The sequence below is a fragment of the Rutilus rutilus genome (assembly GCF_951802725.1).
Source record: "Rutilus rutilus genome assembly, chromosome: 1".
NCBI lineage: Eukaryota > Metazoa > Chordata > Actinopteri > Cypriniformes > Leuciscidae > Rutilus > Rutilus rutilus.
In genome coordinates, this window is record NC_140209.1 from 33,677,081 (window position 1) to 33,691,393 (window position 14,313).

The window sequence follows — 14,313 nt, forward strand, 5'->3', positions numbered from 1 at the left end:
GTGCAATATGGCAGAATAAGTCCCGCCTTCTAAATAAAATAACCAATCGCCAATTCGTTAAGTCATTGCATACGCTGCCCTTAGAAGCTCTAGTTGCTATGGAAATTGTGAGACAGTTGTTATCAGATTTCAGTGGTGATTTCAAATATGAAATTTAATCAAAAGCTTGAACAGCTTTGGAGAATGTAATGGTTCCCCATTCAAAGAAATAGGAGCTGCCGAGAGGCGTTTCAAAGATGGCCAAGAGTGAAATGACTTGCCTTAAAGGGACTTTTCATATGAGTTCACACTCAGAATGTAGTTTTATATGACACTTTCAGATATATTATCTGTTCTTTTCTGCTCTATTACCTGTAGGTAGTGTGTGGGGTGTAGACGTAGCGAGCGGGAAACTCCAGCACCTCTTTGGTGGGGCGCACGCGTGGGTCAGGATAAGGCTTCACGTGAAGCAGCTCTGAAGACAGACAGTAGTGAGGAGCTTCTGGAGCCGGGGAGATGTCTATCTTCAACTGAGCTAGACGGAGAAAGAGACCGACGGGGTGTGATAAAATGCTTAAATAATATAACGGAGGTAAAAAAAAATAAGTGCAGCCAGGTACCCGTCACAGGTCTGAGTCGACGCAGGACAGATGACGGCCTCCTCATGTCTGCCAAGAACTTATATAAGTCTTCATCACTCAGTCTGTCCCCCTCCTGTAGCGCCACAGAAACACGCAGCATTAATTTAATGAGGGAAACAATAAATCATGCTAATATACTATCATCAGCAGAACACAAGACACAAAAAAAAATCGAGATCTGACCTGTTTGAAGAAATTGGTGACAGTGAGAGTGGCTGGCCGGAAGTTTGTGAAGTTGCACATGTCCTCTCCTACACTCATCCTCTCAAAACCTTTCTTCTTCCTCTCATTCCATGTCCCCTTACGCTCTGTAAGGAATGACAAAATGCTGTTTGTTATATAACTGAGTCATGCTACTAGGGCTGGGTGACATTAAATATTTAATATAGAATATCTATATTCAATATAACAGTCACACGTTATATTAAGAGTCTTTAATTACTATGTACTTATAAACACAATAAGTACATTGTACATAACAATGATTTGTTTTTGACGTTAAATTGCAAAACACTTGTGCTGCTGTTGAGGTGGGATCCGGCTACGGTTATGACAGGTTTGTTGGTGTGGGTAAGTTTAAGGGTGAGTCAACAGTGTGAATATAGATGTAATTACAGAAATTAATTACAGCTGTAAGCACAATGTTCAAATGATTCATTTAAATGTTAGTACATATTGCGGCAGACAAATGGGACCTCAGGAGAACACACCCTTCAAAATGAGACACAGCTAAGGTATTTCTGGATCAAAATGATGGAGCACATTTATTGAATATTGGAAAAATGCTAACAAATATACAGATATAAGTTGCGAGTATATGATATGGTGTCAATCGCCAGTTGGCTGGTACATTTCTATACATTTTAACAATGCAAAATCTTAAAAATATGAACAAACATGAACGACGCTCTGGACATTCGAAGGGGCTGTGCTGCATCGTCAGGAAAGTTTAAGCCTTGCCAATTGAATTACTGAAGCACAAAAAGACACGAAAGAGAACTCAATTCGTTACTCGCGTGTGTGGGAAGTTTAAACATCTGAAGCACACACCCAAAAATATAGTGGATAGTGAATAGAGTTCTCTTTCACGTCTTGCACTTGAACAGACATATTCAAACTTCCCGTTTTGGCAAGTATCCTAGTAAACATAACATAGTCAGTTATGTCTTTACTGAACGTAGACAGTTGGGAAATAAAACGCATGTGTAATAGTATATTGGATCCATGCATTAGCTCTTAAAGTGACAGCAGCCTAATTTTCCATCTGCTTTCTGTGTTTTTAATGTTAATCAATCAACAGAAGACAAAGAACAATCACTCTTTGCTCTTGACTGAATAACTTTTGTAACTTTAATAAGGATTAATCTGTTAAAAATATTTATGGCTGGTAAATTTTCTTAAATTGGCAGGTGTAGCAAAAAGTCAATTTTAGGCCCTGGTTGTAAACATAATGCCTATCCCTTGTGTGTGTTCATTTCAGGGACATCCTCAAGGTGACTACTTATAAGAAATCAATAAAAAGTAAACTTTAAAACAAAAAGTGTGTTGACTCTGGTTTATACCTGTGTCTGAGTCTGAATCTGAGCGGTCTATCCCTCCAGCGCTGCTGACGATGTTCAGCAGATGAATTGCGGTCCAGGCAAACGGCATCCGGAAACGTCCCAGCCTAGTGCACATCTGCTCGGCCTGAGTCCTCAACTTCTCCAGCTTTTCCTTATGCTGCATACACACACACACAAAGGTGAAAAACAGTGAATCAATTCATAACCACCATCTGGGTTACACAGCCCCCATGTAAAGGTAATGGATGAGCAGCATTTATCATGCCATTTCAAACAACCAAAAAAAGCAACTTGGCAGCAGAATTATACAGTGACAGTAAAGGGCTCCAGCATCTACTGGACCTTGCTCATATTGAAAAAGAATGACAAATATTGCAGTAGTCCAGATCAGGTTGAGAAACGCTCAGAAGATACCATAATCATGCCAGATGTGTCTGATGAAATACTCATGCAAAAACCCATGGTACACTCGTACCTTAGTGGAGTCGGATTCCTTCATGACCATGTATGGCTCACAGCATTCGCCAATATCTCCCTGTTGAAGGACTTTCTCCAGCTGAAACACAAATACAGCAGAGCTCAACAATAAGGATGTCCCAAAGGCCTGAGGCCAGGTGACAGAACTGTCACACACATATATCCACAGTGACCGGCTTAAATGTCAGGACTCAGGAAAACAAGCATTTTCTTTGTCTTTTTCAGCCAACAAGACAAGGAACTATATCAAACAAGCTTTACCAACTAAAGAAAAGTTGGTAAAAACTTGTTTGATATAGTTCCTTGTCTTGTTGCCTCATCCAACCTCTCTAAAGCTTAAAGTCCTGACATTCTCATGAAAAATATCTTGATAAATAGAATTCCTTTTTGAAAACAGTTGTGCTGCTTATTTTAGTGGAAACTGATTCAATATCTTTTCTTTAATGAATAGAAAGTTCAAAAGAACAGCATTTATTTAAAATAGAAATCTTTTGTAACACAAGACATGTAAATGTCTTTAATGTTACGTTTGATCAATTTAACGCATTCTTGATGAATATTAAGTTAGTGTATATATAAATAATGCATAAAATGCATATTTATTTGCAGTGAAAATGTTTTAGTATTTATAACTCCTAACTAAATAAAAGAGGCTGTGCGACTGTTACCTCATAATGTACGTCTGTATGCAAGTTTGAGGGACTTAAAGAGGGACTTTAAACTAAATGCATACACCTCTTTAGCTATGCATGCCATTGGTTGCGACCCCTGTCCTAGAGTTCCTCCTGCACCCTCTATAGGACATGTGGCACTGCGCCCCCTGCTGGACATACCTTAATGACTAGAAAGATGTCAGGAGATGGGTATGTGATGGAGAAGATAGCAGATCGGGCCAGGGTGGAGATGGCTACGTTGGGGGTGTGGGGTCGGAGCAAGCCTTTTATCTGATCCGAATTCAGGTCAAAGTGAAAATCCTCCGAAATCTAAGGGAGGGAAGGAGCATGGATGAAAGGGATGCAGCATATGAATGATCATGAACCCATCACAGGATTTGAACCCACAACCTTTTCAGTAACAAACATTTAAAAGGTGATGAATATTTAGGTCATACCTTTTTCTTTTCTCTGACATCATACAGAGCCAGTGATCCAAATATTGGCTCGATTTCAATCTCAAATCTGGAAGAACAACCACAGTGCAGTTGGCTTAACTCTTCAGGGTGAATGTGTAATCAGAAGGTGTGTTAAATCTCAATCAACGAATACAGTCAGGGCTTGACATTAAGTCAAGTCAAGTATATTTGTATAGCGCTTTTCACAATACAGATTGTATCAAAACAGCTTCACAGTATTAAATTAAAATAATACAACAAGGTTTGTTTCTAATGGAATTTATTGATTGATAAAATTACATTAAATATCCCCAAAATATCCCCAACTGAGCAAGCCAAAGGCAACAGTGGCAAGGAACCGAAAAACTCCATCAAGTGACCTAATGGAGAAAAAAAAAAACCTTGGGAGAACCCAGGCTCAGTCGGGGGCCAGTTCTCCTCTGGCGTTTATGAACTAGAGGCCGGATTTAACTGTAAGATTAAAAATATTATATGAATGCCTGGCTGAAGAGATGCGTCTTTAATCTAGACATTAACACCCAGCAGATTTCAGCAGTGCAGTGTAACGTAGTCACTACTACAATGTTATATTGTTATATTGTATTATAGACAATGTTATGTCTAAGTGCAAAGTAGTGTTGTCAAATATCGATTGAAATAGAAAATATCTGAAACACTTCCAAGACTGTAGGAGCCATAACCATTTAGCATAAGGTTTGGTCCTTTCTCTGGAGTCTATAGGAATTGATAAAGAATGTCTGTTTGTCCAGAGACTGTAGAAACTGTAGAAAGAGTTGGGACTGATCTGGGTGTTAAGTCAGTAGCCACTATTTTTGTTTTTAAATACATGTACTAACTAGGGTAGAAGAAGATAGCATAGATAGATCGGAAGTATATTGTCTAAGGGACTAATTTGAAACAAATGAATTCAGCTTTCTGAGCAAGGACTCCAAAAGAACTGAACAAGACTGAGTTAGCGCAGACTAAAAAGAACAACACTGAACTGTCATTTAACATTAGATTGCTGGAATATCAAGAGTACATCAAAGAGTATAAGCAACCATTTTGGATTTTGAAAACAAATGTTTGATTTATCTGTGTAAAATGGTCAGACAACAGCCACTTGTTGACCTCAGCAATAAAATGACTGAATGATTGGATGGGCTGCTTGAGAGCCTTACTTGAGCGACAAACACTTGACCATGATCCTCTGGCCGGTGTGCTCTTTGGGCACCTCAGGGAAGGCACACCTCTCGACGGCCTCGTCCTGTCGAACACAAAGAACCGTCATCATGACTACGGCTCAGTCAGCACCATGGCAACGTTTGCTCAGTCATCAGAAACAATGTGTACACAGACATAAAGCGAGAGGATGAGCAGCGACGATGCGGAGGAGACGGAGGAAAGACAAAGAATATGTTTGACAAGATCAAACAAAATCGCAGATGGATCATCAGAGAGACGTCTCTGCTTTTGAACTTCAGCGTTTGACAGCTCTCCTACATAAAAGTGTTGAGTGTCACTCATCGTCTCCTACACAGAAGACTCTACTTTCTTTCACACACAGTCTCACACTGACTTGAATGATTTCAGATTTCAGACCTCATCCGGTGCAGGGTAAAGTCCCAGCAGATCAGTGTGGCGGCAGTGCTGGCGGTTCTCAGAGTTGCGGCGGTCCATGTCCTCCGGAGCCGTGCGCTCCAGCACAGACGGCAGCAGCGCATCAGGCGTGGAGTTTTTCAGGTCAAATATACTGGAGGCCCAGCTCCCCCGCGGCGTCTCTTCTAGCGACACGGAGTTCCTCTTGGAGTCATCCTGTCACAGACACAAACCTGTCATTACCCACTTATTAGAACCATAAAAATAACAGTTTATCCTGCCAATTTCTTAGTTTAAAGGTATAGCGGAGGATTTTCTTTTTCCGGGTGGATCATCAAGACTATTGGTCCTCCTAAGTGTCAATCATTCTGGTGATATGTTTACGTAAGGCCGTCGTACGTGCTCATGCACACGATTCACACGATGGCGCGCGCTCAAAACACAGGTTGGGCTTCCCACTGATGCCTCAGTCACGAAGTTTCTACTTGACAGGTAAAGTTTGGCATGCTATTTGGAGAAATCCATTTAAAATCACTGCTAGTAAAAGTTAATGTAAGTTATGATTAGCTCGTGCGTGCTCTCTCGTGCACACGTTTAATAGGCGTTCCCTCTCGGGAGCAGGTAGAGTGTTGCGCATGTGCATTTTTTCAAAAAGTGGAGAGGGCGGTTCTTTTCTAAAATTCGGGAAAATCCTCCGCTATACCTTTAACATGTTAATTGGATTATTTTACAAAGACCATATTGGTCCTTATTTTTCCGTTTCACTTACAACATTCTTTAATTTAATAATAATTTAATAAAATAACACAAAAAAAGAAAAGAAAATACTGTTCAACAATTTGATCATTTATCCAGGCAATTTCTCAGTTTCACTTTTTATTATTTTTATTTAATACAAATTTTTTTTTTAAATCATTTGGGAGATCATTTATCATTATTATTTCTTGCCTTTTTTGTACTTTCTAAATGTAAACTTAGTAAATGTTTGGGAGAACAAAGAGGAATAGGACTGGAAAATCTTGTGTCAAGTCTGTCAACCACACCCACTTTCACCTGAAAGTCCGCACCAATGTCTGAACCAAACTTCATGTTTTGATACATTTTATATATTCTGTAAGTTTTGTCGTCATCATCTATGTGGGCTACATCTTGACATTGATTGGTTTGTAAACGGACGTGCATCTGACGTCAGTGTGTTGTCAATTCGGTGGGTAACTTTGACAAGAATGAATGAACAGACGGATATCGTTGCCACTATACTGTTATTATAACGGCATTACTACCCGCAGCACCAACTATACTCAAGGCTAGTTCAAATTCGCCAAATGAACGTCCTCCTCGTTGTGCGAACATTTAATCGTCGCCGGCAGGAAAGGAGGAGAAGACTGCCAGCAATCCTGCAAGAACCACTAGAACTTCCTGTAAATGGTCTGAAAGTCCGAACCGTACAGAAAATGCTTTCACACTAGAAACGAACCAAACCTTTGTTCAGTTTGATCCGGACCGAGACTACCTCTTTTCGTCAGACCAAATTCCGTCTGTTTGGTCCGGACCGTGGTCCGGGGGAGGTTTCACACCTGTCATTTTGATTCGGATCAAACTGAAAAGTCAGAAAATCCGGTAGGTGTGAAAGGGCCCTTATAGGCCACTGTAACAGACAGTCACCTGCTCATCCTGACGGTCAATGGCTGCATCATCCAGCTCAAAGGTCTGTTTGATGAGTCCTTTCTGCTTCTCCCGCTGCCGCTCAGAGTTATGAGGCGTCTGTGTCGTGCTGTATCGTTGATACCTGAGAGACCACAAAGCAGCATGTTTCTACTTGTCCTCCAGTAAGCATCAATGTCATACACTACCAGGCAAAGTATAAACAAACTAAATGTTTTTTATGATCTTAAAATCTTTTGGTTTAAAGGCTTTTAAGCAAAATCTCGTTTATCATTTAATTTAGTTTTGTAGAGAAAATAAACTGTACCTATGTGTGAACTTCTCAGCAAAACTAAATTTTGACTTGGACTGATGAAGAAAAGAAAAAAGTTCAACAAGACGTAGCAAACATATATAAGGGGTTAGAATTGTTGCATTATTCCAGATAAATAGATTGAGATCCACAAATATTAATACAAATAAATAAAATGAAATTTGCAAATGAAAATGAATTTGCAAGTGTGTTTTATGACAAAAACACAACTCTGCCAGGAATTCATTTGTGAATGGCTTTCTATGCATTTGTGAATTGCTTTCTGACATAAAAATATTTTTAGTTGAAAATCATTTAATTTTTTTTGTGAAACTCTTCACATGTATTTGTGGATCTTGATTAATGAATTTGATTATTTTTGGTGAATCTCTTAACATTTATTTGTGAATCTCAATCTATTTATTTGGAATAATGCAACAATTCTAACCCCATACATACACTACCATTCAAAAGTTTGGGGTCAGTAAGGTTTTTAAAAAAAAAAAAGAAATTAGTAACTTTCTTCAGAAAGGAATCATTAAATTGATCAAAACTGACGGTAAAAGCATTTATAATGTTACAAAAGATTTAGATTTAAAATAAATGCTGTTTTTCTATTCATTAAAGAATTTGTAATAAATATTTCACAAATATTATTAAAGAAATTGTAATAATTTTCACAATATTATTGTTTTTACTGTATTTTTGCTCAAATACATGCAATTGGTGAACATGAGAAAAAAAAATTGCACAGAAGTTTTTTAACATTAGAGTACACATCGAAACTCCTTCAAGCATCCCAGGATGCACAACATGTAGTTGATTGAAAATGTAGATTTGTTGAACGTTTTTTGGTCACAATACTTCTGAAAAAGCTGGTATGTCCAAACTTTTGACATGTCCTTGTATATTTTACAGGCCAGTCTCATGTATGAAGACGAATACTCACTTCCTCTGGATGATGAGCCAGTCGTCGGTGTAGACCCCCAAGGCATCCCTCACTCTGGGGTCCAGAGAGCTATCAACAGTGAGTGCAAAAAGAGATAGTCAAACCACCAGAACCCCTTCACACCCCTTTAAACCAGAACGGTTCACGTTCTGGAGCCACAGCCTGTTCTCGGCAAGGCAAGCCTGCAGTGTGTTGAGGAACGAACGTTGACATAACGATACTACGTGTTGCTTACCCGACTATAAACAGGCTAAAATCAAACAGTGCACGTCCCGGTGTTTGTGCAGGCAGTGCAGCACCTCTGTTTTGCTGCTCACAGTCCCGGGAGTGATACTAGCTCGAATAAACTCCTGGTACTCTCATGTGTCCTCTTTGGAGATAAACTGAAACTAGAACCGTTCACTCACATGCTGAGTCCCTCTCACTTTTGCACAGGTTTATATATTCAGATATAAAAAGCAATGTAGTACAACATTATTACATTGCTCAACGAGACTGCCATTGACAGCCTTTCTCCATCCCTCGCTCCATTCAAGACCAGCAAGTTTTTAGGGCCGGTGTTGAACCGATCTGCAGAGGAAATGCACTGAACGGTTCGAGAACGGACAAAGGCTGGGAACCCGTACAGGAACGGTGTTGGTGGAAAGGGGTATTAGTGCACTCACGGGCAGCACAGCATGGCTTACCCAAGATGATGAGATTACCTGATTAGCAGTGAGGAAGGGCAAGGTTCATTATAGTGAGCCGTGTGTGTGTGTGTGTGTGTGACTCACTCCTCCTCAGGGACTGGCGGCTCTATGGTAGCACACTCTCTCTCCTGCAACAGCAGCTCCAGGTCATCGCTGGGGAACTCCAGGAGCTGTCTGAGCGGTCCGGCCTCTGCTCCGGGTGGATGGCTGCTAACGTACTCCTCATAGTCCACTGGCTCCACCGCCTCCGTCAGAGGCACCTAGACAAAGAATACGTTTGACAAGATCAAACAAAATCACCCCCGGACCTGACTCACTCTGAACACTCCAGCAAAACGACTGAATTATATTTTGATCAAATTCATTCACATACAAGCATTGCTTAACTGTCCAAATACTTTATGGGGCAACCGTATTTTCTTTATGTACGTATATCTACATATATATTTATGTACACTACCATTCAAATTTTTTTTATGTTCATCAAGGCTGCATTTATTCAATCAAAAACTACATTAAAAACAGTTAGATTAAGAAATTATGATTACAATGTAAAATAACTGTGTTCTATTGCAATATATTTTAAAATGTAATTTCTGTAATGTCAAAGCTTCAGTCACATGATACTTCTAAATTTCTATTCAAGAAATGTTTCTTATTACTAATGTTGAAAGCAGTTGTGCTGCTTAATATTTTTTTGTGGAAACCATGAATTTTTATTTTTTCAGGATTCTTCGATGAATAGAAAGTTCAAAAGAACAGTAATTCACATACAAATATAATTTAATGCATCCTTTCTCAATAGAAGTACTAATTTCTTTCAATAGAAAAAAAAAAACGTACTGGCCCAGTTTTTTAATAATTTATTTTATGTTCACTTACAGTAAAGTGTTAGTGCCAAACTTCTCGCAGACTCAAAAAATAAACTGGTAGACTTTTTTCCGCTTGTTCATGTGTTAACGTATTAATCTAATATAAAAAAATGTGGACGTTTTTGCAGCTTAGTTTCAATAAATGGTCTTTTTTCACTAGGGCAGAAGTTATGAGTTAAAGTTTCAGAATGTTTTCATAGTACAATGAACTCTTTATATCTTCAAAAATTGTATTCTGTGTGATATGACCCATTTAAACAGCTTCAGTGCAGTAATATACTTGCTGTTGTAACAGTGTATCTATGTATTTTTTTAAATGTTTCAGAATGACCAACAACGCATTAAAAAAGCACAGAGAAAACTTTAAAATAACCTTGTGTTGGGGGAAAACAAGAGGAAGTGATTGTGGCTTGTGGCCAATTCAACTTCCCCTTTATATTCCCTTCTACAATTACATATACTGCATACAAAGGTGCCAAACATAATTGGACATCAGGTCACTCTTAAACTGCCTGAACTGCATTGCATTAGATACAACACATTGAAACCGTGTGGCATCTACAAACAAATGATGCGATCCCTTTTCTCAGAACTAACTTTTCAGATCCATTTTTGACTTTGAAGGGTGCTTAAAAAAGCAAAGGCAGTGACTTCTTGCCTCGCTGCCCTATCAGGCAATGACTTTGCAGGCAGCGTTTGCACATGATGGCACCTAACGAAACTGATTTCGGACAGAATTAGTACTGCGCAATTCTGGATAAACTGAGAATCACGATTCTCCCGCAATACTGAAAAGACAACTGAACAGGATAACAAATAATTTACTAGGGGTTCTGACAAAATATGAATTGCTGCCATCTATCTTAAAAATATATTTAATTAAATCTGTTTGAGTGAATAATTCAATGACTCACTCATAAAGACCTCACTTTGTTCATTTTTCAACAAATCTCTTAAAAGAATGATTTAACGATTAATCATGCAGCTCTACTGAGGCAGCGTAACGGTTTAATGATCTATAACAAAATAGAGAGAACTTTGGCGATAACTAAGTGAATATTTAACCACTACAATAGTAATTCCTCGCTAGAAATGACATCAAAAGTGGAAAACGTTGGTCAAAAACATACATTTACACACAAACCTTAACTTTCAGATGCCATCTTTATTTTTTAGCTCAACTGTCACAGAATGGAAAACACAGGATTATGGGATACCACCATAATACCAATTTGATATTTCGTATTAAAGTATTAATTTGGTATACCGATTTTCCAAGACCAAATCCTTTTTTTCTTTAGCCTAGAAATCTAGACGCACCCTAGCGGCAGCAAAATGTATTTTGCAGCCAGGGCAGTCTAGCAACTCTCCATAGACTTTTGAGCTGCAAAAACCTAAATTGGGTCAGGCCAATCACATTGCGTATAGAGCATGCGGGGCGGGCTTAACACATGACGACAGAGTTGCGACGGTTCCCTGGCTGCTACTTGAAAACAAAGAATGACGGCTGCTGCTGGAGAACAGTCTTTCGAATCGGCTTTGGCCGCGACTCTGGAGGACTTGGAGTTAAGTTTTTCTTTGAGAAAAGAGCAAAGAACGGCACTTAAGTCATTCTTAAAAAAAGGAAGATGTGTTCGTAGTTTTGCCGGGCAGATATGGCAAAAGTTGAATCTATCAACTAGCTCCGCTGGTGGGAAAACGCTCTGGTTGGTTGAAGCGCTGTCCTATTGCATGCAGAGGGAATTTGAAAGACAGCCGTTTATCCCGCCCCTCGGATTGAGCCGTGTCTATGGTGAGTTGCCAGACCAAACATCTTGATGTAGGTCTGGCTTGCCACTGCCAGGCTATTTTTTCTTCTCATTTTGAACAGAATATCTATCGTTTTATCTGGTTTTTGTGACATGTTTTTATTTGAAAGTGTACTTGTGTTGTGCTATAGATGATTTTTAACATACAACACTACCATTCAAAACTTTGGATTCGGTAAGATTTTTTAAATGTTTTTGAAAGATTTCTCTTACGCTTATCAAGGCTGCATTGATTTGATCACAAATATTAAGATTATGAAATATTATTACTGTTCTATTTTTATATATTTTAAAATCTTTTGTAACATCATAAATGTCTTTACTTTTCTTTACGTCTAGGCTACGTCTTTACAAAAATCGTATTGACTCCTAACGTTTAAACGGCAGTGTATAATGCAAACACATTCATACACTCAAGTGAAACCTCACCAATGCAAACGCATCTGACATTGTAAATATTTATATGTTAAACTTAATCTTGCTGAATTCCAGAAAAACAAGAAAACCCAATATCACATTAAAGACTTGCGCCCAAGGTTTGTTTTCAAAGCAAATATTCTGCAAACTGTTCAATTACGCCCTCAGTCTTACTCAAGACCTGACAGGAGCCCACAGGACTATGTGCAGACAAGCAGAAATACATAAACACAAATACACACTAACCGGTTGATGAGCTCCAGCACGTTTTTTGGACAGCTGTGGGGAGCCATATTCCCGGGAAACCTGCTTCCTCACCTCAGACGCTACTGTCCTATGAGAGACACAAAACAAGACAGGAAAGGGACATTTATTATATTTACATGATTTTATATAACCACATCTGGAGCTCATATGACAAAATCATCAAGAAGATCACGACGACTCAGACACAGACAGCGAGACGAGTTGATATCAGATAATATTACTGCGGCCAGAGCCGGCAGCTGCTTAGATGGCGACGGTCAAACTCTGAACGTTTGAAGAGATGCTGAGCCGCTGGCAGAGAGCAGGCAGGACGCCACAGCTCTGCCAATTTGAGAACTAAAAGCAAATGTGAGGCTTTAATGCCCAACAAAGCCCAATAACCCAGTAACCCCTCATCCTCTCAGAGATAGCCTGCAGCTGCTCTCTAACAAACTCAAACTGCCTCGCTCTCACAGACAAATATACACACACACACACACACAGCTGCAGATGCTCCAGTTCCCTTCAAAACACACACGCCCCATCATTAGTGAAGCTTGCTAGGGCAAGAAGCCTATCCATATCACTATAGCTCAAGAGTTAAGGATTTAAAGCAAATTTCAGTATGCATGTGATATAGCCTAGTATGTAGGAGTGTTGCAATATACCGGTATTGATGATAAAAATTAAATATTGATATTATGTTTAGACTACACATATGATAATATTCTATAATCCAAGGTATCAGGTTGATATGCAACCATAGTAGCTGGTGATATTGCACATAAAAGCTGGTTTTCACTCATCATAAAAAAATTAAAAAATTAAATCATGCTGATGCAGTGGCTGCATCTGAAATCTTGTAGTCTCTCTGCGCAGCTTCTTTTTGAATAAGTAATTGCTTCCCGGTCGATTAAAAAAATGAATGTTATCTAGACGTAGTGAATCTGTCAGGTTGTCACTGTCATGAGACCTACAGCGTCAGTTGTGTCGCTTCACTCCCATTTATAAATCTTCTCCCGTGGCCTCATGGGATAGCAACATGTCCATTGGATGCACACTTCAGAATCCTGCCACAGGCAGTAAGTGGCAGGTCATCTGGATGCTTTTTGCCTACTTTTTTTCCCCTGAATAATTCTGACATACTCTCTTGGCGCACTGTTTTTCATACTATACGATATTTTGAGTGCAATTCATAGGCCAAAAAAAGAGAAACACACAAAATAAACCAAGTTAAAGAGGAATTTGACTGATAGCATTGTTGTTGTTTTTTATTCTTTTAGACATCACAATAATATTGATACTGTAAATTTGTCGTGTACAATAATCGTGTACTCATATCTGATTTAGTGACAGACCTAACTGTAAGTAATTGCATGTATTTCAGCAGTTTGTTCTTCACTGTTTGTGCTACAGACGTAAAAGAAATATATGACTACATTCACACTGCAAGCCTTAATGCTTAATTCTGATATATTGCTCAGATCTGTTTGTTTGGCTGTTCACATTATTTTTAAATGTGGCAAATTTCAGATTCGAGCGTGAACTGGTTATGATCCTGAACTGGCCCGTATGCGCAAAACAACAATAACAAAGATGGCACACGGTCATAAAGAAGTAAACACGGAGGTTACTGAAGGCAGCTCATTTATAAGGTGGTGTGCAGGAATAAACAGAATTCAATTCTGCTGTAAAGCAGCTCCAAAAAGACAATAGTACACACAGTCATTATTCACTTGCAATCAGTTCAGTGTGGATTAATTTCGGTTCAGTAACTGTGTAATAGGAACAGTGTAATAACTGTGGTTCAATAAGTCCACGATGTGATGGCGAGTACTGCATGAGCAAACACTCTCACATTCTCTAACCTTAACCACCGCTGCCGTTCTCTAAGCACGAACCCAGACTTTGCACTGCTGACAAAACCCTGCCGACTACAGCATCAGGCCCTGTCATTCAACCAACCCCGATGTGGTGCAAAGAACGGACGTGGCCTCCTCCCAGGG

At 39.2% G+C, this 14,313-nt stretch overlaps 2 protein-coding genes across 4 annotated transcripts in view; both read right to left on the reverse strand.

Annotated features, from left to right (window-relative positions):
• LOC311304609 (vascular cell adhesion protein 1) overlaps positions 1-14,313 on the reverse strand; it is a 660,847-nt gene that overhangs the window by 448,865 nt on the left and 197,669 nt on the right. The gene's annotated exons all lie outside the window — the stretch shown is intronic.
• dock6 (dedicator of cytokinesis 6) overlaps positions 1-14,313 on the reverse strand; it is a 53,342-nt gene that overhangs the window by 37,056 nt on the left and 1,973 nt on the right. For all 3 annotated transcript variants that reach the window (XM_084418942.1, XM_084418941.1, XM_084418943.1), the window contains exons 2-14: positions 12,308-12,395; positions 9,049-9,224; positions 8,276-8,344; positions 7,035-7,158; positions 5,373-5,585; positions 4,952-5,037; positions 3,771-3,837; positions 3,493-3,642; positions 2,658-2,738; positions 2,183-2,339; positions 804-928; positions 600-693; positions 352-514 (exon numbers count right to left, since the gene is read on the reverse strand). In XM_084418942.1, the coding sequence (XP_084275068.1) occupies positions 352-514; positions 600-693; positions 804-928; positions 2,183-2,339; positions 2,658-2,738; positions 3,493-3,642; positions 3,771-3,837; positions 4,952-5,037; positions 5,373-5,585; positions 7,035-7,158; positions 8,276-8,344; positions 9,049-9,224; positions 12,308-12,395 (1,593 nt within the window). The remainder of the gene's footprint in view (positions 1-351; positions 515-599; positions 694-803; positions 929-2,182; positions 2,340-2,657; positions 2,739-3,492; positions 3,643-3,770; positions 3,838-4,951; positions 5,038-5,372; positions 5,586-7,034; positions 7,159-8,275; positions 8,345-9,048; positions 9,225-12,307; positions 12,396-14,313) is intronic.